This window comes from Leucoraja erinacea, chromosome 10 (assembly GCF_028641065.1).
Source record: "Leucoraja erinacea ecotype New England chromosome 10, Leri_hhj_1, whole genome shotgun sequence".
NCBI classification, from domain to species: domain Eukaryota; kingdom Metazoa; phylum Chordata; class Chondrichthyes; order Rajiformes; family Rajidae; genus Leucoraja; species Leucoraja erinaceus.
Window position 1 is genome coordinate 38,423,817 of NC_073386.1, and position 26,312 is coordinate 38,450,128.

General features: G+C 41.1%; 1 protein-coding gene across 1 annotated transcript in view; it reads right to left on the reverse strand.

The window, feature by feature from the left end:
• The window catches only part of rasal2 (RAS protein activator like 2), a 318,544-nt gene that overhangs the window by 185,991 nt on the left and 106,241 nt on the right, over positions 1 to 26,312 (reverse strand). Inside the window, exon 2 of the mRNA XM_055641981.1 lies at positions 8,122 to 8,246. Within this exon, the coding sequence (XP_055497956.1) occupies positions 8,122 to 8,246 (125 nt within the window). The remainder of the gene's footprint in view (positions 1 to 8,121; positions 8,247 to 26,312) is intronic.

The window sequence follows — 26,312 nt, forward strand, 5'->3', positions numbered from 1 at the left end:
AATTGACGAGGGTAAAGCAGTGGATGTTGGCTATATGGACTTTAGTAAGGCCTTTGACAAGGTTCCTCATGGAAGGTTGATTAAGAAGGTTCAACTGTTGGGTATAAATGCAGGAATAGCAAGATGGATTCAACAGTGGCTGAATGGGAGAAGCCAGAGGGTAATGGTGGATGGCTGGTTATCGGGTTGGATGCAGGTGACTAGTGGGGTGCCTCAGGGATCTGTGTTGGGTCCTTTGTTGTTTGTCATGTACATCAATGATCTGGATGAAGGTGTGGTAAATTGGATTAGTAAGTATGCAGATGATACCAAGATAGGGGGTGTTGTGGATAATGAAGAGGATTTCCAAAGTCTACAGAGTGATTTAGGCCATTTGGAAAAATGGGCTGAAAGATGGCAGATGGAGTTTAATGCTGATAAATGTGAGGTGCTACACCTTGGCAGGACAAATCAAAATAGGACGTACATGGTAAATGGTAGGGAATTGAAGAATACAGTTGAACAGAGGGATCTTGGTTTAACCGTGCATAGTTCCGTGCATAGTTCCGTGCATAGTTCCGTGCATAGGGTGGTAAAGAAAGCTTTTGGTATGCTAGCCTTTATAAATCAGAGCATTGAGTATAGAAGCTGGGATGTAATGTTAAAATTGTACAAGGCATTGGTGAGACCAAATCTGGAGTATGGTGTACAATTTTGGTCGCCCAATTATAGGAAGGATGTTAACAAAATAGAGAGAGTACAGAGGAGATTTACTAGAATGTTGCCTGGGTTTCAACAACTAAGTTACAGAGATAGGTTGAATAAGTTAGGTCTTTATTCTCTGGAGCGCAGAAGGTTAAGGGGGGGACCTGATAGAGGTCTTTAAAATGATGAGAGGGATAGACAGAGTTGATGTGGACAACCTTTTCCCTTTGAGAATAGGGAAGATTCAAACAAGAGGACTTCAGAATTAAGGGACAGAAGTTTAGGGGGAATATGAGGGGGAACTTCTTTACTCAGAGAGTGGTAGCGGTGTGGAATGAGCTTCCAGTGGAAGTGGTGGAGGCAGGTTCATTGGTATCATTTAAAAATAAATTGGATAGGCATATGGATGAGAAGGGAATGGAGGGTTATGGTACGAGTGCAGGCAGGTGGGACTAAGGGGAAAAAACATTTTGTTCGGCACGGACTTGTAGGGCCGAGATGGCCTGTTTCCGTGCTGTAATTGTTATATGGTTAAGTCACTCGCCTTCAAAACCAACAAGGGCTATGGCCGTTTGGGTTTCATCCAGTCCCACAAAAGAGCCACCCTCATACCTGGTGTGTGCCAACGGAGGGATCTCCAGACGCAACCGTCAACATCTCCTTCCTGTGAAGGAACCACGTCCTGCTGCCTCGTATCTTGATGCGACGCGTCCAATCTACCCATTTACTGACGGACTTTCTCTTCCCTCACGCCCTCCAGCTGCAGACCAACCATTGGTTGAACATCGGATGTTTGGCTTGAGGCAGCGTGACAGAGCCGGGCCGGGCACCAGCAGTTGGGAAAAATGCCGGCGTTTTTAGAGCAGAGCCAGACGTCAGCAGCCGTTATGGTCGCTGGCCAGCAGGAGGTGACAAAAGTGAATTTGCTAGCGAAATGGAAACAATCTTGGAGTTTTTGCGTGTGGTTTTGGCGGACCAAGGAATCAAAGGCCAAACCTGACACCCACAAATAAACACACACAGAGTTTTAATAGTATATAGATAGATAGATATGCTATATAGTACATATCATTATATACAGTACATATGAGAATTTTGATTTGACTCTTGTATAGCCTTACCATGCAAGTCCTTCCAAAGTGCAACATTTAAGACTGCTTCCTGAACTCCATCTGCCATAATTATGTCCTGTCTATATCATTCTGAAGTTTACAACTATTTTGATCAACATAATCATCAACAAACTTAATAATGCAGCTCACTACAGTAATTGAAGATTAATGGACACAAACCTCCCCTTGAAGAGGAGACATTTCTGTCCATTCCACTTCAATTAGCATAACAGACATGCAGTGATGCATAGTCACCAAAGCAGTAATCTAGAAGATTGGAAAAATAATCCGGAGACATGTCAAATACCATCATGAAATCCACGTAATTTATATTCAGTTAGTAATCTAGAATTTATTTTAGAAACAGCAATCATTGATAATGATAATCACCACAATGGTTTGTGGTTAAAACTTACATTATGCACCAACACTCTTTCAATTTTTGCAATTTCAAGATTGTCATGGATCGGTTCCTTAGACAAAGTCCAATGTTCTGAATGGGTAAGAGGTGAATCAAACAGTATCCTAGCTTTTTAAAGGACCATTCAGAAGCCTGATAATGAAGGAGAAGAAGCTGTTCCTGAGTCTCATGGTGCTCGCTTTCAAGCTTCTGCACCTTCTGCCAGATGGAAACAAGGAGGAGGAGGAATGAACAGGGTGGGAACAATCCTTTGATTATGTTGGCTGCTTTTTCGAGGCAGCATGAAGTGTAGATGGAGTCAATGGTGGGAAGCTTGGTCTGCATGATGGGGTACATGCCTCAATCAGGATTGATAGTGTGGATATGGAAGTGGTTGAGAACTTCAAGTTCCTTGGCATTAATATTACCAATGATCCGTCGTAGATCAAGCACATTGATGCGACAGCCAAGGTGGCATACCAGCGCCTCTATTTCCATCTATCCACAACTCACTACAATTTCTTGCGGTCTTGGGCAGAACTGTTCCCAAACAAAGCTGCGATGTAACCTGAGAGTATGCTTTCCATGGTGCATTTATAGCAGTTTGTAAGAGTCATTCAAGACATGCCGAAGTTACTCACTCAAGAATAGAGGCGTTGGTATGCCTTCTTGGCTGTCGCTTTAATGTGGTTGGTTTATGACAGATCATTGGTAATATTAATGCCAAGGAACTTGAAGTTGTCATTGTTCATGATTCGGCCCAACACAATGGTGTTGTCAGCAAACTTGTAGATGGAAGAAGATTCAGATTTAGCTGTATGATTGTGAGAGTGAAGGGAGTATAGGAGGGGACCAGGCACCAGTGTTGAGAGTTGTTCCTGCCTGTTCTTTCAGGTTGATGAATTGTTCTGATGAAAGGCTATGTAATTCTGTTTCTCCCTTCAGGGAGCTACAAATTATTTCTAGTATTTTCTATTTTCATTTTGGATTTCTAGTATCTGTAGTTTTCACTTTTCAACATGGCATAAACCTGCTTGAATACAACTCCACCAATATGAATGTGCCAATGTCCATGGCAGCATTTGTAATAGTGATCACGTTCAATTCCTGGGGAGACTACATCCCATGATTATCCATACAATTACAGAAGCCAATCTTCAGTCAATTCAATTCATTCCACGTGATATCATGAAATGGTGGACAGCAGTGGATCCAGCTAAGGTTAAGGATCAGGCAATATCCCAGGAGTAGTGCTAAAGATTTCTGCTTGAGAACTAGTTGCACCTCCAGCCAAGCTGTTCCAACATAGTGACATTTCTTGTATATAACTGACAATATGGAAAATTGCCCCAGTAAATCCTGTTTAATAGAATGCATGATATATCAAATCCAGCCAATTACTGTCCAATCTGTTTGCCCTTTACAGCCTCAGAGTTTCAGACAGGCATGCTCAGTTTAGCATGTACACTACTATAGCAGTAATCTATATCATTGAGATCGAAACAATAGCGATATCTTAAGGGCCTGTCCCACCTGGGTGTCATTTGCGCATCAAGCAGGTGGCGTGCGAAGATTTTGTGAATCCCAAATTCCTGGGGCGCCGCACGCAATCGCGCGTCACTGCCTATGCCACACCATGTGCCATGCGCGCGTAATGCACGCCGTGCGCTCATCACGTGTGCGTCACGTAAATTGTGTCACTTAAATGATGTCACGTAAATGACACGCAAATGACGCCCAAGTGGGACAGGCCCTTTCATCTGAAATATTACATGGATCATTAACCTCCTTAATTTGCAGAAGTTTGGGACTGCAATCCTCATATTTGTGATAGCTGGTTGTTGGTGATTTTCTGACTATGTTCCAATTGTGGACTTACCATGGACTTTGCTGCAGTGTGCAAACTTCCCCAGATTACTCCTTCCATTATGCTGGTTAACGTGCCTGCTGACTGTCGAGCAAGTTCATTCAGTTATAGACAAAGATTAATGAGGTAGAAATTATCCAGTAATTTCCTTTTTTTATGCCAATTAAGTTAATTTAAATACACTTATCTAAATAAGCATATCTATAAATGTTTACATTATTATTTTATGAAAAAATTATAGATTTTTATATATAATTCTTCATTGAACTTGAATGGTTCTTAGTGTCAGGGCACAATTTAATCAGCTTATACAGCAATTCTATCAGTGGGGTTTCCAATTAAGGGTTGGAAAGACTTGCTTTGAGCTGAACCTCCTTGATCATCTATGAGCCTGATCCCCACAGGGATGTTCACTCTGTGGGACTTGCCCTGGGGAGAAGATTTAAGCAGACTTCATTCAGGCTGGCAAGCTTGATCCGCTTGCTGCTCAGCAGATGACTCAGGACAATAGCTTGTTTCTAATGATTTGAGTGTCAAATAAGTTTTATTTGGGAAAAATGCATGATAATTCCCCAAAAGGCATAACATTTGGCACACTAGAGGTAACATGCAAAATAAATGAAATACATACAGATCCAGAATAGAATGATTTCTACTCCAAATTTGGACGACATATGAGTGGTCAGAAAATCAAAATAAAGAAAGGTGCATATTATTTCATTACTCATTTCTGAATTTATGGACTATCGGCAGAAGACAAGAATGTCCAATTGCTCCAGGATGGGTGATATTCTTCAACCATTGCTATGCAGAAAGTATTTGCTTACAATAGTTAATTAATGTACAAAATCAGGAATAATAGGCACAAAGATTCAGAATCGTTTGAAGGACACTGAGTTGCTGTGATAATAAAGCTCATTGGTATACAGATCAGATTGAGTAATTCAACACTCAGCATTTCCTGAAATTAGCTTACCCAAATAAGACTACTAATAAAGAATATTCATATCCAGAGCGAGGTCAAACTAGATCTAGACTTGAAATACATCTCAATATGCACCTCACCCATATTCTGATCACCCTTGCCTCATCTAAAAACTTAATTTTTGTGATAAGTTGCAGAAAGATTTTGAAAAACATCTAATCGTTTTAGACAAATGGTTTTGTTTATGAAAGGAGAGTTGCAGACAAATAATATGTGAAAAGAACTTAAATAATAAAAATATGTTTAAAAACAATCTTAAATGGGAAATAATTTGGCCATGTTCTGATATTTGGCCTTTTAATGGGATATGTTAAATCTACTGTACTCTCCATAATGCTCGGGACAAAGACCTATAATTTATCTATTTGCCTCTGTACTCCACGATTTGAGTTTTGTAATAGAAAAAAAATCACATGTGGTTAAAGTGCACATTATCAGATTTTATTAAAGGGTATTTTTACACATTTTGTTTTCACCATGTAGAAATTACAGCTGTGTACATAGTCCCCCACACTTCAGGGCCTCATAATGTTTGGGACATACGGCTTCTCAGGCGTTTGTAATTGCTTAGGTGCATTTAATTGCCTCCTTAATGCAGGTATACGAGAGCTCTAAGCACCCCGTCTTTCCTCCAGTCTTTCCATCACCTTTGGAAACTTTTATACAGGTGCACAACCTTTTATCCGGTGTTCTAGAAACCGAAAAGCTCCGAAAACCGGCCATTTTTTCCAGGATGTCGTCTGCACACCAAAGCTTGCGTTTGGCACCAAACCGGACCCAAAACGACCCACGGTCAACCCAGGTCTGTACTACTATAGCGGCTGCCTCCTCCCCGGAGACCGGGAGACGCTTAAACATCTGTAAATCATTGCTTAAATGTTAGTCAGTTAGTTTGGAGGGCTTTTATGTGAAGGGGGGTGAAGGAGTAAACTTTAATTCTTAGTCCCCTACCTGGTCGGAGAGGCGGGGAGCGGTCAATGCCTTACCGGGTCGCCGTGCAGTAACCTCCGCAGCGCTGTGGCCGGTGGGGCAGCGGGCGGCGCCAGTTGTAGCTGGGATACCAGCGGGGTGCGGGCAATGCCTTACCGGGTCGCCGTGCGGCAAGCTCCGGAGCGCTGTGGCCGCCGACACACAACATCGCGGAGGGTCGCTGGATTTGGAGCCGCGCAGCCAGGGGTAGAGTTGCCGGGGTCGGAGCTCCAACCGGCGCGCCGCCCGCGCGCCCGGACGGAGCCCCCAGCTCCGCGGCTCCAAATCCAGCGACGCTCCGCGAATGTTGGAAGAAGGCGGCCACAGCGCTCTTGCCGCACGGCGACCCGGTAAGGCATTGCCCGCACCCCGCTGGTATCCCAGCGCTGCGACCAAAGATCCTATAGCGGAGCTCTTTCTTTGGCTGCGACGAGCTTCTGGGACGCAGCGCCATCGAAATGATCTGGCGGAGCCGGGACGGTTACGGCGCTGCGGACGCCGGCCGCGGCCGCGCTGGATTTGGAGCGCCTCGCAGCCAGGGGTAGTTGCCGGGGTCGGAGCCACAACCGGCGCCGCCCTCGGCCGGACGGAGCCCCCAGCTCCACGAGGTTGGGAGTCGCCGACCAGGTAGGTAGGGGACTAAGAATTAAAGTTTCCCCCTTCACCCCGACACCACCACCACATAAAATCCCTCCAAACTAACTGACTAACATTTATGCAATGATTCTCCCGGTCTCCGGAGGAGGCAGCTGCTCCAGACTTTTCAAGCCGCCCGCGCTACCTACCTAATCTACGTTAAAAATCTTCCATTCTGAAATCCGAAAATGTCCGAAATCCGACAAGTGTCTGGTCCCAAGGCTTTCGGATAAAAGGTTGTGCACCTGTAGCTGTTTATCAACATGAGGACTAAAGTTGTGCCAATGAAAGTCAAACAAGCCATTATGAGATTGAGAAACAAGAATAAAACCGGTTTGCTGCAAAAATAGGATGTCAGGGTTACAGTTTGCCAAGAAGTATTTAACAAAGCAACCACAGTTCTGGAAAAAGGTCTTGTGGACAGATGAGACGAAGATTAACATATCAGAGTGATGGCAATAGCAAAGTATGGAGGAGAGAAGGAACTGTCCAAAACCCAAAGCATACCACCTCATCTGTGAAACACGGTGGTGGGGGTGTTATGGCCTGGGCATGTTTGGCTGCTGAAGGTACTAGCTCACTTATCTTCATTGAAGATACAACTGCTTATGGTAGTAGCTTAATGAATTCTGAAGTGTATAGACATATTCTATCTGCTGAAGCTCAAACAAATGCCTCAAAACTCATTGGCCGGTGGTTCATTCTACAGCAAGACAATGATCCCAAACGTTCTGCTAAAGCAACAAAGGAGTTTTACAAAGCTACAAAATGAGAAGGGAATGGAGGGTTATGGTATGAGTGCAGGCAGGTGGGACTAAGGGGAAAAAAATTTGTTTGGCATGGACTTGTAGGGCCGAGATGGCCAGTTTCCGTGCTGTAATTGTTATATGGTTATATGATCACTAACCGCAGAAGACTTCATGAACAGAAATGAAACTTCTTGAGTGGCCAAGTCAATCACCCAATCTGAACCCAATTGAGCAAAAGAAGGGGACTAGCCCACAAAACAAACGGCTACAGATGGCTGCAATACAGGCCTGGCAGAGCATCATCTGAGAAGACACCCAGCAACTGGTGATGTCCATGAATCGAGGACGTCAAGCAGTCATTGCATGCAAAGGATATGCATAAAAATACTAAACATGACTACTTTCATTTACATGACATTGCTGTGTCCCAAACATTATGGTGCCCTGAATATGTATAAACACTGCTGTAATTTCTACATACTGAAAACAAAATGTATTAAAATGGCCTTCATTAAAATCTGACAATGTGCGCTTTAACCACATGTGATTTTATTTTCTATTACAAATCTCAAACTGTGGTGGACAGATGCAAATAAATAAATGATGGGTCTTTGTCCCAAAAATTATGGAGGTCATTGCATAAAGGCTCCCATTTCATGTACAATACACAAGCTGCTTTTCATTTTGTCTATTGGCAATTCAGGGTTTATGATCATTACCTCTTCTTCCCTATTCAGAAGGATCATCTGGCTGTCAGTCAGCATACAATATTTCTGATCCCAGGCTGTTTCTGCATACGGGGACTGGCCACACGACAGTCTGTGTGTTGGAGGACCTTTCACGTCTGCAAATAAAGAGACACAGAATGAATGAAATATTGTTAACTCAAAATAGCCTAAACACACTTCAAATTTCCAGCATTTATCTTGGAGGAACAACTTCTCCTCTCCCACCAGATGGAATAAAAATTGAAAATGTTTAGGGTTCAGAATATAAACCTTCAGCAATGCATTGGTAACTGCCAAGAGACTCTCCAGCCAGCAGTTTCTCCAGCAGTTTTCTTTTTGGTCAGGATTTCAGCATCTACAGTCTCCTATAACTATTCATCCCATTAATATTAAAATAATATTCCTCCTAAATCTCTTGAGCAAGTAAGCCTCCACAACCGGCTTGGGAAGAGAATTCCAAAAGAGTCAGTACCCTGGATGACAAACTTCCCTCCCATCTCTATCCTGAAAGGTTGACCACCTTACTTAGAAACTGTGAGCCCTATTTCTAGATATTACAGCCAGGCAAAACATAATTTCCACATCTATGCTATTGAGCCCCCTACAAAAAAACACACTCTATAACAAATTCCTTCTAAAATCTGGAAGTGTATTCACTCCATCTCACTCTTTTTATAACAAATTCATGTTCAATTCAGAAATTAATGAGATGAATGTTGTTTAACTCCCTCCATCAAATTACATCCTTGATCAGGTTTGAAGTTCAGATGAAGATCTAACAACATTCCAGATGCACTCTCATTTGAGTTGTATATAACTAGAACAACTAACTAATATCTAGTCCTGTACTCAGATGCTTTTGCAATAGAGGCAAATATACTGTCTTCCTTCTTGTGCATTCTGAACCTACATATTAATTGTCACAAGGACAGGGTGATCACTTGAAATGCCAACATCTTTCAATCTCTCACCATTTACGAAATATCTCTCCGTTTGCTCTACCCAAGTAAATGGCTTTACTTTTTTCACTTTATATGCCATCTGTAATGTCCTTCACTGGTCTGAAGCCTCTCTGCATTTATTCACAGCCCACATTGCCATTGCTCTTGAAGCATTTGTTAACCCTACATAAACTCCATGTCTACAATACCAAATCATTTATACAGATTATGAACAGTTGGGAACCCAACATTGATCATTTTGGCATGACATTAGTGAGAGCTTCAGAGACTGAAGATGAATGATTTATTCCTACTCAGTTTCCATTCCGTTAACCAATCATCATTCCGTACCACTAAACCTCCAATACCACGTGCTGTAATTTTGCTCAATCTAATCGAAGACATTCTGAAAGTCCAAAAACACCAAGTTATCTACTAGTTACAACCAATCAACATAAAGACCAAAGTGCCTTGTAATTATTGTATTCCCCTTATTAAAAAGCACCTCTATTTTCCTGATATACTTATATAGATGCCCTTGTTATGTCTCTTCTCCATCCACGCTCCGCTCAATTGTTTGTATCCCTTTAATAATAAATGCTTGGATGTTCAGTTTGTCAGGATCATAGATCATTGTTTCAAACTTGTGGAAAGGACTTATAAAACACAGCAGCTCAAGAGGAGTTTAGAATAAATTGCCAGACTATGTAGTTTTTATTTGTTATTGATGGATTGTGAAAATTGCTGGCAAAGCCCGCACTTAATACTAATCCGTAATTGTCTTTTAGAAGATTGTGTGAACAAGTCTCTTGAACCAGTTATGTCCTTCTGTTTATGGTACACCCGCTGTGTTGTGACAAGAACATCAAGATCGTTCAAAACCGAGCTGAACGCTGAACTGCGAGCGGAGAGATCACTTCTTGATCATTGACTGTTACAATATTAAGATTTTTGTGAGATCCACATTTACCACTTAAAATCTTGTGAATGAGCTATGTTAAGAAAATGCAATTAAATCAACATTCAAAAGCTACCCACTAATATGCTCTTCCATCCTATCATGCACTTCATTCATCTCCTTAAACTAGTTTTATGGTGACAGATCCGCAACTCTTTGATCATTGGCTGGATACAATTTGCAGTATACTTTTCAAACACAATAAAAGCTTTTGAGAACAAAATTTACAGCAGCAAGGTTAAGTGCCTCTTGACCACAGAACAATGCATGAAATATCGAAGCATCCATCTCAATTCACTTAAATTCTCGAAGCAGCACAAACTCCAAATGTTTTTCCAACAAACATTAGGGAAAGCATTTAAAACAGATTCTTAATTCTTGCATACAAATACAAGTTGTGTGCCATCGTTTGCATGACACATCGTGTTCCCTTTGTGTTTAATTATGATTTGTATGGGTGGCCATATATTCAGGTGATAAAATAAACTTGTTTTAAGAACAAAAATAACATGCTCAAGTGAAATTCCAGCACACATCATCAACGCTCACAATGAAATGAGGTACCCTTTCTCCCTTAAGTGCATTCTTTCTCCATTATTTAAATAAATCTGACAGAAAACACCAAATATTAAACCCACGTCTTTCAAAAACGGATGCATTTCTTAGTACGGGTGTCAGGGGTTTTGGGGAGAAGGCATGAGAATGGGGTTAGGAGGGAGAGATAGATCAGCCATGATTGAACGGCGAAGTAGACTTGATGGACCAAATGGCCCATTTATCCTCCAATCACTTATGAACTTATTGTGTTCTTTCCAAATATTAAGTTAGTTACTTTCATTGCCTTGGAGACTTTCCAACAGGAATCTGAATTCTGGAATCCACCAATGAAAAGTAAGGTTTTAAAATATATGGTATCATTGTCCAGATAAGCATGCATGTTATGAGTGTGGTGTTTTACAGCAATATCACCCTCAAGCTTTATTTTTAATGGAATTTAAATTATTTCAAATTAATTGAACAAAATATTATTGTTGGAAAACGTAAACAGCCGTAAACGTAAATAATTGATGGGACACTATCTTCAAAAAATTGCAAATAGCTAGAAAATACATAAAACAAATGATTTTACATCGTGGTATTCCAGATTGATGAGATTAATCAGATAGGTCTTGGTCTTTCCAACTCCTTTCATACCAGTTCAAAAATGTTACCAAACTGTTTGCATGCCTCTTAAAATATACTGCTGTCATTTACATAGAAGTAAATTTCGAACATGACTGCACTTGGAAATCATGAAAGCAGAACCGTGTTACCTCACTGGTTTTAATGCGCCATTCTGAACCTGATTCTGAGGCTTGGATTTTTCACTTTTAATAAATAATAATCCCAAAAGAATTTTCCAAAGATTAATTTAAGGATTTCATGGTTTTTTCATGTCAATAAATCTCTGCTTTAACAATCTATTTTAATCTATCAACCATGGTGTTTTTGCTGCAGGAATGCATCTTTGGAAATGATGATATTTTGCACATGCGGATCAGAGGATCAATCATGTGTTTGTGGATTTGTCAAAAGATCATTGCAGCCAGTGACATGACTGGGATAACCTTGATGGAAAATAATCTCAATAGCAAAACAGTGGGCAGCAAGTGACTTTGAATCTGTATGTGTTATTGTCCAAAAGATGCTGTCATTATCAATATGAAATCTATCAGAGGAATCAAATGGTGAATTTGACCTACAAAGATAATATCCAAATAGTCTCCTACTAATCGAACAAATGATAAAAGCAAATATTAAAAATCTAAGCATAAGCAATTGGAATTCAAACTCCAAAAAATTATTAGAACAGCTCATACAGATAACAAATTGGTGCTTCATGAGTTAATCAGTGCTCTGAACTGGATAAAACAAACCATTTCCAGCATTGCCATTCAAGCAGTGCTGCTTCTCAGGTTATACAATTTCTGCAAACTGCGTCAGTTATATTTTAGTTTGCATGGTTGCTGTCCCATCAACATTTTTAGGTTAAGTTTTGTTTATTTTAGGTATTAACCGTGCATCATTATACATTACAAATGCAAACTGTCACGCTGCAAAACCAACACAATACCTAGCTCCACTTTACCTGAAATCTCAGATGTACACGATTTTGAACAGAAGTACAGCAAACGTCTTTTCAGACGCATTCGATCCATCAGAAATTGCAACCCGATTTGTCAATTCATTGGACACATGCAGCAGCAGATGTCCCTTTTAATTCTTATAAGGAACAACTTTGCTGCAGAAAAGGGTACACGGACCAATGCTCAACTCCACAGAAATGAACACATCAGTTTTCATCTCACATAACTCCCATCTCACACAGATTCTACATCTTCTCAGCTTAAGTGAACTCATTCATTTCTCTGCAATCAGAAATACTGCAGTACAGTTCCTGGCATAGAACTAAGCAAAGCGACTACCCCCTCCTCTTTTCAAAAGCACTACATCACAGAATCTCAAGACGCACAACTTTGTGTGTGACAAGAATGCACAAACTGCTGCCCGCAACATCCTTGCAGTGTAAATACATCTCAACCCGTCTCTAGCCCAAGAGCCACAATAAACATTCCGATCAAATACATCCTATAAAGTGTGTGCAGTATGTAATTACCGAGTTGTGCTGACTATCAAGTATGATCATCCCAGTTGTAGAAATCCATGTCCTTGCTGTAGCTCTCTACATCCAATAGTAAACAAAGGGTCTTACACCTCGGACTTTAAGCTTGATTAAATATCAAGGTCAATTTCATTTTAAAGTCACTTTACTTGTAATCAACCAACCTCAAATCAGAATGCCAATTTCAAGGCAAACATCAAATCCTATCCTTTGAAGGTTAAAGGGGTGTATCAGTGGGAAAGGGGTGCAAAGTTCAGAAGGAATCAATTTGTCAACAACCAACAGTTTTAGGTGGAGGAAAGAAATTATTGGGAATACACACAATCAAACCAAAGAAATCCAATGTAGACAACGTATGGATGTAATAAAAAGGATGCTGGTTTATACCAATGCACAAAATGCTGGAGTAACTCACTGGGTCAGGCAGCATCTCTACAGAAAATGGATAAGTAACATTTCGGGTTGGGACCCTTCTGTTATCCAACTTATTTTCTCCCATTTATGACCTAGAATCGCTCTTTGGACTCTGCCTTGAGCCTGAAAATCAAGCCTAATGAAGCCCTGCATGCAGATTTGCCTCTGTTAACAGACTGATTCACGGCCTATAAAGTTCGTGTACACTCAGTAATCCTCTTTTGCAAAGTTTTTTGGGTATTTGAGAAGAAGGAATGCATCAACTTATAAATTACCTACCTCATGAGCGATAGACAGGTGTAACTCAGTGGGCCAATCAGGAAATTGAGAAATTCTCCAGAGATGCACGAGGTTATACCAGTATTTTGTGTCTATCTTTGGTATAAACAAGCATCTGCAGTTCCTTTTTATTTTCCCCCATTAGGAACCTCCCACCATTTCAGTGGAAGAGTCTACAGTACCCACACTGTTGCCACAAGCTCCTGGTGATGCAGAGAGCAGTGAATCACCTGCGACTTGAGAATTCTTGGCGGCACAGTGACGCAGCGTTGCTGCCTTACAGACCCAGAGGCCTGGGTTTGATCCTGACTATGGGTTTTGTCTGTGCAGAGTTTCTACATTCTCCCTGACCCCGTGTGGGTTTTCACCAGGTGCTCTGGCTTCCTCCTGCACTCCAAAGACAGACAGTTTGTAAGTTAATTGGCTTAGCAAAAAAGTAAATTGTGCCGAGTGTGTAGGAGTGCTAGCATATGGGGTGATTGGCAGTCGGTGTAGACTCGATGGGCCGAAGGGCCTGTTTCCATGCTGTATACCTAAAGTCTAAATCTAAATTTTATTTACTTGGCCTCTTACTACTATTATAATGGGAGGCATGTTTGGTACAGTATTGTATGCCCTCTGCTTATTTATTTTACTTTTTTTTCCACAGCAAACCACTTTCTTCCCATTTTATTGCTTGTATTCTGAAGACATCACATTTTCAACACATCAGCAGCCTTCCAATAACTCAGCCCAATGGCCACCATACAGAAGAGCTGAAGTTTGAACTCAATCTGTTCTCATTTACAACTCACCACGTTGTGGCAGGAATTAAAAGATATCAGCTCCAGAACCTCTTTCTTACTTATCATAGAAACATAGAAACATAGAAATTAGGTGCAGGAGTAGGCCATTTGGCCCTTCGAGCCTGCACCGCCATTCAATATGATCATGGCTGATCATCCAACTCAGTATCCCGTACCTGCCTTCTCTCCAAACCCCCTGATCCCCTTAGCCACAAGGGCCACATCTAACTCCCTCTTAAATATAGCCAATGAACTGGCCTCAACTACCCTCTGTGGCAGAGAGTTCCAGATATTCACCACTCTCTGCGTGAAAAAAGTTATTCTCATCTCGGTTTTAAAGGATTTCCCCCTTATCCTTAAGCTGTGACCCCTTGTCCTGGACGTCCCTATCCATAGGAGTGAGGAACATTTCAAAACTTGGACTATGATTACAGCTGATGTCTGCAAATATTAAGTTCAAGTTCAAGTGAGTCAATAGTCAATAGTCAATAGTCTTTTTAATTGTCATTTGGACCCCTGGAGGTCCAAATGAAATGCCGTTTCTGCAGCCATACATTACACACAAATAGACCCAAGACACAACATAATTTACATTTTACATAAACATCCATCACATAGCTGTGATGGAAGGCCAAAAAAAAAAACTTATCTCTCCACCGCACTCTTCCCCCCCCCCCCCCCGATGTCAGAGTCAAAGTTAAAGCCCCCGGCTGGCGATGGCAATTGTCCCGCGGCCATTAAAGCCACGCCGGGTGGTGCGAGGTCGCACACCGGGTCTTGATGTTGGAGTCCCCGGCGTGCGCTCGCAGTGTCCCGCGGCCATTCCAAGCCGCGCGGGGCGGTGGTGTTAGGCCCCGCTCCAGGAGCTCTTCAACCCCGCAACTCGGGCGGGAGAAGTCGCCGTTGCAGGAGCCCTGAAAAGCGGTCTCCCTCCAGGGAGCCGCGGGCTCCCGGTGCCGCCGTCCACAGACCTGCCGTTGGAGCCTCCGACTCTCCGGTAGCAGCAGCAGCAGCAGCAGCAGCAGCAGCGCTCCTCCACCGCTCCACCCGCTCCGGACTCGGCCAGCCCCGCGACGTTGACGGTGAGTCGGCACCTGAGTCCCCGGCTTCTTCTGTTGGAGGCCGCTCCTCGTTGCGGCCTCAACGACAACTGAGACCCGACGAAAAAAGGTCGGGTCTCCAGTGCAGGGAGAAATTTAAAAGTTTCCCCCTCCCTCCCACCCCACCCCCACACACACCCCAACATAAAATAACAAAAACTACATATAAACATAGACAAAAAATAATAAAAACGCGGACAGGCTGCAGAGGCCGCTGCTGACCAGAGTCGCGCCGCCTACCGGAGTTTATTGTCATGTGTCCCTGTATAGGACAATGAAATTCTTGCTTTGCTTAAGCACACAGAAAATAGTAGGCATTTACTACAAAACAGATAAATGTGTCCATATACCATGATAAAATGATACACACATGAATAAACTGATAAAGTGCAATAACAGAAAGTGGTTATTAATAATCAGTTTTGTCCAAGCCAGGTTTAATAGCCTGATGGCTGTGGGGAAGTAGCTATTCCTGAACCTGGTTGTTGCAGTCTTCAGGCTCCTGTACCTTCTATCTGAAGGTAGCAGGGAGATGAGTGTGTGACCAGGATGGTGTGGGTCTTTGATGATACTGCCAGCCTTTTTGAGGCAGCGACTGCGATAAATCCCCTCGGTGGAAGGAAGGTCAGAGCCGATGATGGACTGGGCAGTGCTTACTACTTTTTGTAGTCTTTTCCTCTCCAGGGCGCTCAAATTGCCGAACCAAGCCACGATGTAACCGGTCAGCATGCTCTCTACTGTGCACCTGTAGAAGTTAGAGAGAGTCTTCCTTGGCAAACCGACTCTCTGTAATATTCTCAGGAAGTAGAGGCGCTGATGAGTTTTTTTGATAATTGCGTTAGTGTTCTCGGACCAGGAAAGATCTTCAGAGATGTGCACGCCCAGGAATTTGAAGTTCTTGACCCTTTCAACCATCGACCTGTTGATATAAATGGGGCTGTGGGTCCCCCTCCTACTCCTTCCAAAGTCCATAATCAGTTCCTTGGTTTTGCTGGTGTTGAGGGCCAGGTTATTGCGCTTATTAGGGTAGGATTGGCAGTCAGAATCCTTTTCCCAGGATGTAAACGCGCAACACTAGAGGGCATAGCCATAAGGTGAAATGGGGAAAGTTTAATGAAGAGTGGTGGGGGTCTGGAACACATTGGCAGGGTGGCAGCAGAGGCAGATACGAAAGGGGGCGTTTAAAAGACTTAAGTGACGTTTAGATAGGCATATAGAAGTGCAAGGAATAGAGGGATATAGATGAGGTACAGACAGATGAGATCAGTTAAACCAGACATCATGTACGGCATAAACATTGTGGGCAGAAGGGCCCGTTCATGTGCTGTACTGTTTTGTGTTCTACAACGTAAGGTGTTGTATTATACAACTTATCAAGATGGAAAGCATTTCACTCCATTTAATAAATTTACGTACAAAATATTAATCTTTTCAAAAAAAATGTTGTGGCCAACAATTTATCATTGAGAAGATAAAAATCAGGAAGAATCTGGAAGGTTGATCCAGAAAATTACGATGTACATAACAGTGGCTTGGTTGTATGGATTCTGAGCTAGCTTACTGATACTTCCGGTGGCGGCGCCTTGTGACTGCGGCTCGCCTGCAGTTTGGCGGTCTTTTTTCTTTGTTTCTTTGTCTTATCGTCAATGTTAGATGTTTCAGTCTATTTTTAGCTGTGTATTATGTGGGGGGTGGGGGGTGGAGGAAACTTAAAAAAAAATCTCTTCCCTCAACGGAGATGCAACCTTTTTCCGTGTAGCATCTCCGTTCGCGCTGTGACCTAACGTCGAGGAGCTGGCAGCCTCCAACTGGAATCGACCTTGAGGGCTCCGGTCGCAGAGCCTGTGGACTTACCATCGCGGAGCTGGCTGACTTCGGAGGCTATGGCAGCGCTGCGGCTGCGACCCGACTTCGGAGGCTTCGGCTACGGGCCCTGTGGACTGTAACAGCGGGAGCTCACAGGTCCTTGGTTGGCGACCGATTTTCAGCAGCTTCATCCGCCCCAATCGTAAGGCTTGAATCGGCCCATTCGCAGGGTCTTTCATTACCCGGCACGGCTTAAAATCAGCTGCTGGATCTTCCAAGGCCTGGTGGCGGCTCCAACATCGTGAGCCTCGATCGCCTCGACGCAACAGTTTGACTGCTTGACCGCAGGAGCAAGGATGTACCTTCCATCACATTGAGGAGGTGCCTGGAGGAGAGTCACTGTGATGGATGTTTGTGTTAAGTTGTGTTAATTGTGTGTTTTGTTGCTTTTTTACTGTTATGACTGCATGGTAACAACATTTCATTCAAACCTGTTTTGAATGACAAATAAAGAAATTCTAATTCTATTCTAGATGACAGAGGGTTGTGGTAGAAGGTCAATATACATGACTTGGATGTAAACATAGACAGGTTGGTTGGTAAGTTTGTAGATGACACCAAGATTCCAAGATTACTGGGGTCTTAAGAGCCTGTCCTACTGTACGAGGTAATTCAAGAGTTCTCCCGAGTTTCCCCTGATTCGAACTCGGAGAATTACGGTAATAGCCGTTCGTAGGTACTCTGGGCTCTCGTGGACATTTTTCAGTGCTGAAAAAACGTCACGAGTTACCGCGTTTCCCGAGTACCTGCCGTTAGCATTACAAGCCGCTACGAGACATCCACGAGCTCCGACATAGCCGCTACGTACTTACCATAAGTTTGATTTTTTTTAAACTCGGGAGATCTCTTGAATTACCTCGTACAGTGGGACAGGCCCTTTAGATTGTGAGGAAGGCTGTCATAATATACAGTGGGATATAGCTACAGATCAGCTACAAAAATGGGCAGAGAAATGGTCGGTGGAATTTAATCTGAGCATGTGCAAGGTGTTGGACTTTGGAAGGTCAAATGTGGTCCAAGTCCATTACTCCCTGTCATATATATTGGCCTTATGCAATATCTTGTCTTTCAAGCTTGATGATCAGATTGTTATACGTGATTAAAAGGAATGATTCATTGAACATACATCGCTTGTAATTATCTTCAACTCGGAGGTTATCTGGTAAAATTACCTTGTTGGTATTTCTTCTTTATGGTCTTTTCTTCAGGAAGGCAGATTACTATCTAAATGGCATCAAGTTGGGAAAAGGGGAAGTACAACGGGATCTGGGGGTCCTTGTACATCAGTCTATGAAAGTAAGCATGCAGGTACAGCAGGCAGTGAAGAAAGCGAATGGCATGTTGGCCTTTATAAACAAAAGGAATCGAATACAGGAGCAAAGAGGTCCTTCTGATTAACTGTTTTTAAAATAAATGAAATATGTTTGTTGCATTGCTCTGTTGCAGTGAGCCCAATCGCGCACACTGCCCATCTCCAACTCATTGCCTGACATAGCATTCTCCACAAATATGCTGAAAAACTTAATTCATTTGACACTACCTTAAAATATGGAAAACTCCCATTTGTTAAGATTGTTGGATTAGTAACTGCTGATTAGCAAGGAATTGGAAAACACATCTATCCCAATAAAGCTCTGCTTTCATAGCATGGAAACTCAGGTGCTTTGGTACTTTCTACATTGCTGCATGGCAAATACAACACAATGGGCAGGAGATGGTGACTTTAAAGAACCTTCATCTGTAGCGAAAAACCAGAAAAGTGTTTTGTTTTCAAAAAGGAAGCTTGAACATTAATGGTGAAGCTACCGGCATCTCAACAACTCTCCCAATGGAAGTACTGAACTTCTTATGACCCTTCTGCTTAATCTCCCACAGAACCAAAGCACAACAAAAATCATGCATATATGCCCCAACCCTGGTGCATCAGATGAGGTTAGTTGCCACAGAGAGTAGTTGAGGCCAGTTCATTGACTATATTTAAGAGGGAGTTAGATGTGGCCCTTGTGGCTAAGGGGATCAGGGGGTATGGAGAGAAGGCAGGTACGGGATACTGAGTTGGATGATCAGCCATGATCATATTGAATGGCGGTGCAGGCTCGAAGGGCCGAATGGCCTACTCCTGCACCTAATTTCTATGTTTCTATGTTAAGGAGAACTACTCTAAATTTGAAGAAAAACATGGTTTGCATTCCAAAGGAATATATATCGATCCACTTGGTTAACTCAATTTCCTGACTCCCTACCCCCCTTTCTTACCCACACATCCCCACCTTTCTGCAAAACAGAGATGAAGTTCTCCGAGTCCTGATCTTTTACCCTACCAGCCTGTACATTCAGCACATCATCCGTTGTCATTTCCACCACCTATAAACATCTTTGCTTTCCACACGGAACACTTCCTCTATGACTCCCGGGTCCACTCATCCTTTCCTTATCACCGCTCCATGACCCCTGGCACCTTCCCTTGCAACAATAGCAGTGGCAATGCTGTTCCTACACTTACTCCCACACCATCAGCCTGGGGCCTAAACAGCCCTTTCTGGGGAGGGAAAGATTCATGTGCACCTCATCCACTTTGTCCACTGCTTTGGTACTCCTAATGTGGCCTCCTCAACACTGGCAGGAGCAAACGCAGGCAAGGATCCAGTTGCAGTGGCCATCGTGTGCTCACAGTTATATGTCATCTCAACTTGCTTTTCCATTCCTACACCCACCTTTCCATAGCGGCCTTCTACACTGCCAAGATGAGGCCCAATGCAAACTAGATGAACAACACCTTATATTCTGCCTGGGTTGTCGACAACCAAATGGTATGTTCTGAAAGCCCCTTGATTGTATTGCATTTGGTGTTCATTGCAGAAAGTTAACTTTCTCATCTCTATGCATCACTTCGCAAGTGTCTAAAATAGCTGCCCCCTATCTTTTAACCATTTTTATCAAGGTGACTCGATTAAAGACATAATTAATTGAACAGTTTATTTTTCAGCAATTTTATCAGCAACATTATGTTTATACACTGAATAAAGACTATGGTTCAATGGCCATTTTTAAATTCCAAGTTGATGATAATTTAAAGTCAGAAAGATCTTTTGAATTCAGCCTTACATCATACGACATTTTGCTTTTTTAAAGTGGCATTGTTTGACTTTTACATTATAACTGATATTGAATAAGTTAAAGATCAATTGAGGAAACTGAGGAACAACTGAAGACAATGCAATTAATTACATCATTGTAAAATCAAATGTGAAAGTGTTCTGATCAATTGTCAGACAGCAATGTATTGAGAAGGGGATTTTTTAATATATTAAGCAGCTGGTATTATGCCTTTTTTTCTTCTGAAGAATCTTATTAAAGTCCATTTTGCACTCCATATAGTGAGAAATGACAAACAAAAAAATCACCCAGGAGGGAATGGTTTAGAATAGAAAATGCCTGCTGTATATCATCGTTCTTTCACATCTTTCCATTTAACAGTGAAATTACCAATTAATAAGATGAGTTCATTAAATGAATCAAGAAATAACACCAAACTAAATTGGCTTGCAGACTATTACCAAATGAAAAAAAAAAATCAGTGATTTAGTAAATGAATCACAATATTAATATGTCTGCTGCCATCGTTAAAGGGCATAATTACTCCTTCAGGAGAAATTTCTCATTAACATGTCTGATGCAAATGAAGTTTTGGCTTTAAATGGTTCTTTTGGTAGTACAACACTTTGCCCTTACTTGGAGGAAACACTAAACATGCATAAACAAATACCTACATCTAGGCCTTCCTGGCTGAGCTTTTTCTGAGACAATTCTATCGACGTTTGTTATGTTGAAACCTTACATTAATTTGTGCTACAAAACAAAACAAGATAACCAAGCACATTCATACAGCTTATAGAAGCAACGATATATCTTTATATATGAAGAATTTGAATAAATACTCATTCTGGCCAGCTATCTGCTAAAAATAACCAACACCATGATATGTGTCAGATATGAAGGAGCCAATGAAACATTTCATTTTTGATTGGGTGTTCTTATAGTTTGCATAATGTTCTCTGTTTTATGGGAAACAAACATCAGAGAATCTGAAATCAGTTTATATGTAACCTTTTAAGATGTTTTTGACTGCTATGATGAGGTGGAATATACATGTGCCTTTTTACAACACTGCACAGAAAATGTGACAAAGGGGGTCAAATTTCAAATTCCTTCAAAAAAGTTGACAAGCACTTTATTGGGTTCATGACTAACATTGTATCAACAAAAAGTCAAGAAAGGATAGCATATTGATGGCACGTTTCCGAAAATGGCATCGGAATACACAAATACATTTGGTGTAACGATTATCGCGTGGTGTCCACCAGTGACCTGGTTGGCACAGTCAGTGCACGTATTTCTTATTCCTTTTTATGTTTATGAATGCCACATGGAACAATAAAATTGCAAACACCGTTTCCATTTCGTTCACCTGATCATGTAGTAGAATACTGCATCCAGTAGAAGATAAGAAAAATTAATTGACTCGCCCAAAAATTGCTTCTACCATAGGATACCTCATAGGGTTTGTGAAAAGCAGTAGAGGTTTGGAGCCTCCATGGTTTAGCTTATGGACAATGGACACCAAGCACAACGACCGTTATGTAATCTTTGCTAGGCGGAATACCAGACATGTTACTGTATTTTTCTCCTGGTATTGATGAAGATATTTCCCTAGATCATTATCAAAATGATGTATATGTATGAGGGACCATATGAAGTTTATTTATGAATTAAATATTAATGACTAAATGTGGCAGAGTTTTTAATGTCACATTTTTGGTGTCCAAAATGGTGCCAAAACGATGAAAATTTGTCATATGAAAAAAGTTTTCGACTTTCGGTCTAGAAGTTATCTAATTTATTATACCTGTTATTTGTAAGGTTTCACATGAATGGTAGATTTTTGTTAAGAACAGTGTAATGGTGTTAAAACCTGAATAATAATTTTGTTCCTCAAAATCTCTCCAGTATTGTAAAAATACTCATATGGATCTTCCTTTGTCATAATGGACCACAAACGTTTTTAAAAAGGAACAGTGTTTGTTCAGTGGTTAAATTACTGGATTAATAGCCAGAGGGCTACACTGACAATACAGTGAAGTGAGCTCAAATCCCACATGGCATCTGTGGAATTTAAATTCAGTTAAAAATAACCTGGAATTTAAAAACAAAACAAAAAACAAGTCTTACTAATGGTGGCCATGACACTATTGGATTATGATAAAACCCATCTGGAAATAAATCTGCTGCCTTTACTTATTCTGGTCAGTGTGTGACTCCAGACTCACAGCAGTTCAGTCAACTTTTAATATCCCACTGAAATGGCCTCGAAAACCACTCAGATGTATAAAGAGAGTCATGGGTGTTTTATTGTCATATATGTACTGAAACAGAACAATCGCATTCTTACTTGTCGCAGCACAACAGGTTTGTAAACACAATACTCAATAGATATAATAAACAAAAAATAAGTTCAATAAACATTAAAAATCCAATGTAGTCCAAAAACATAACAAATCCAGAATAGACTGGAATAGACTGGTCAGTGTTCACCACTATTTGTCATCAGCTTCAGTCCTGGGCTTTGAGTTGCCCAACCTGTAGCAATGTTACAAAATTTTGAGATTTAAAAAATCAAGTCTGCAATTTATCCCATCAGATAAAGCATAACAATAAGTTTAATTTGATGCCTAATTCGCTTTCATATCTCAAGTAATAAAAAATGTTATGGCCATTTTCATACTCGGAAATTAGCATCTTGTTCCCTATTGATTTTCTATGGACATAACAAAAAAGCTGTGATCGAGGACAGTCAAAAGCCCATAACCTTCTTAAAAATTAAGAGAACTGAATGAAATTTTCAGTTATCATAGATTGACCCATTCTGAAACAAATATAAAATAACCTTACTTGGAGGACCTGAAATTAAAGCATATAATTAGTTAGTTACCCAATTGTAGCTAATTTCAAACTTCAATTACTAGATCTAAACATCTATCCATTTCATAATAAATGATTAACATTTTTAAATAGCCTAAGTGTCCAAATAATATTCACAAATAATTCACAATAAAACATGATTTTTAAATCTCATTTACATCAATTTATAGGCCAAATGGAAGGAATTTAGTGTTCAATTGCTGTAAATTAAAGTCAATTTAAATCGGCTTTCTAGTGGGTTCCTGTGAACGCGCTGGTTTAGAACGTTCACATTGCAGTGGATTTGTGCCCCCAAATGCCCAGAAAAATACTGCGGGATATAATGGGGCCAAAATGAACTATTCGCTATAGAAAACTTTATATACAGGGTTCTTAAGAAGCCCCTTTTAATGTAAAAATAAGGTACATACCTTTAATTGTTTGCTTTATAAAACCCTGGGACTGCGAGAGGTCGCGGGTTTAGAGAGTGATTTTTAAACTACTATAACTATTATACAAGGCCATAAAAACTAATAATACCTTTTGCGACGGGGTCTTTCAGCGATTTTCCGTTAATGATTTACTAGGCTGAACATTTTCGATTGCAACAGCCTATTAAAAATCGAGTTTTAAACCCGCCCTCTCTAAACAGCGCCAAAATCGCGCACACGGGGTGGGGCAGATGCTCAGCCACGATTCAGGTAGGTTTTGTAACATACCTACAACCTGGCCATTATTCAACCAGCCAATATGCTCTCTATCAAACACCTGTAGAATTTCAAGACAGTATTCGTCGACGTACTGAACCTCCTCAATCAGCTAAGGTGGAAGAGGCATTAATGGACTTTCTTTATGATTGCAACAATGTGCTGGGTCCAGGACAAATCTTCCAAGATATTCTTGTCCAGGAACTTGGAGATGTTGACTCTCTCCAACACTGACCCATTGAAGAAGAATAGTAATGTTAAAATGAAAATAAGAAGAAAACCAAGAAAACATCCTGCATTGCATTCAGCCCAGTTGAACTTGCAAAATCCTTTTCACCAACATTTAGCAACTGGTATTCCTGAGATTAGTCAAGCAGCAGCTTGACATAATTATACTGAGAATGTCATATCTTACAGACAACATGCCAGACTCCACCGATGCCTGGATACATCTGGTCCCATTGACAGGGATACAAGGGTATGAAGGTGACCTGCAAAACGTCAACATCTGACTCCACCATACCTTGAAGCTTTGCAGCATCACATCAAATGTGTCCTCCCTCATGCTGATGAATCCTTCTTCATGTTCAACAACACTTAGAAAAACATTGAAAGTAGCAGGGGAACATAACAGATTCTGCATTGGATCATATCAATGGCCAATGAACAAGCTGGCTGAATGCTGATGGATATATCTGCCAGATTGGGACTGCAGTAGGCAACGAGCAAACAAACACATGTGTTGATCTATTTCATCTTAACTGTCCACTGCGGGTGCATCTGCCCATGAAAGAATTGGTAGATAATGAAATTGGTCTTCACAAAAGGCACCACCATAAGCATGGCAGAACTATTTTGTGCTAAGACAGACTCCGCCCAATCGCAAGAAAAAATAAAGAGCAATATAGCAAAGGCTGCATACATCATCCAGGATATGAATTTGAAAGCTTGTGCTCAAGAACAAGATTTACTTTTAGCCAAAATGCTCTTCCACAGTTAAAATATTTATCTACCAATAATTATTTAGCAATACACTGCTCCCAAAGCAAAGAATAAATCTATTCCAGCTAATTATTTGGTTTCGTTCATTGTCATAAACAGTGTGCAATGAAATTCCTTGTTTGCATAAACCTCATTGATCAAATAGTGCACGGGGTACTGATAGATACATCTAAAAATACAACACCAAATGCAAGACAGCAGAATGGTGCAACCATTTTAGTGCAATCTGACATAATGCAAAATTAAAGGTGCAATAATGGAATAACTAAATCAGGTAGAGTTAAGAGTGAGAATATGTGGCAGCACCTTTGAGATGGGGGGTGAAAGGTGCGATTGGTTTGAGAATGAGATAGCAAGAAACTATTCTCAGTTCTGGATGTTCAGGCTTGCAACCTCCTGTATCTTCTCCAAGGTGATAGAAGAGAGAAAATGGAATGGCCAAGATGGCAGGCATCTTTGATGATACTTCTAACATTCCCCATGATTCTACTCTCAAGCTTCTGCAAAATGATGAAAGGCGCCATCAACCGTGCTATCAACTGGTACTTACCTTTAATCTACTCTCCGATGTTCAGTTTAAGTATGACCAGACACTCTCTTTTAAATCTCATCATAGTCATCGTCTAAATATGGACCAAAGAGCTGAATGCCAGCAGTGAGGTGAGACTGAATGCCCTTGAATTGAGTCAGCATTCAATCAAAGGTGGCATCAAGGAGTGTGGTTAAACCTTAGTCATTTGACGTTAAGGGTTCAATAACACTTCAATTGAGGTCAAATGACAAAGATGGTTCTTGTTGCTGGAGATTAATCATCCCAGCCATATCAAGTGGCGGTAGAATTTTCTCAGGGTAGTGTGTTGAGGAAATAAAATTTCCATTTTCAGCTGCTTTCTTCCACAATAAAATCAGAAGTCTAGGTTTCTAAGTATAGACGTTCTCTGATAGTTATATAATGTTCAATTTTATTTGCAATCCCCCCCTAAAAAATTGAATAAGTAATGTCTGTGACCAGCAATACCTACATACATTTCAGGCAAAGGCTGATAATTAGCAAGTAATATTCACATCACAAAAATATCAAGTGATGGCCATCTTCAACGGAGAAAATCTACCTTTGACAACAAATGATACTTCCATTGCCGAGATTCCACTTTCAACATTATGGGGGTCATGAGTGGCCTGATACTCAACAAGAGAAAACAAATAAATACTATGACCACAAGAGTGAATGAGAGGATGGGTACTCTGCAGTGGCAACTTATCACCTGGCATTATTTACAGGGCAAAATTTAGGTGTGCAATAGAAGATTCACCTTTTGTCCAAATGAATGCAGCTCCGGAAAAAACAATGTACAACTACATTCAGGACAAGTCAGCCCATTGGACCAAGACCATTGCACATGATGCATTGTGTACCATTTACAAAATGGACTGCAGCTACTCCTGAGTCAGATCCATTTATCTTCCAAAAGAGTGACGTCCACCACAAAAAAAAGGACAATGGGGATAT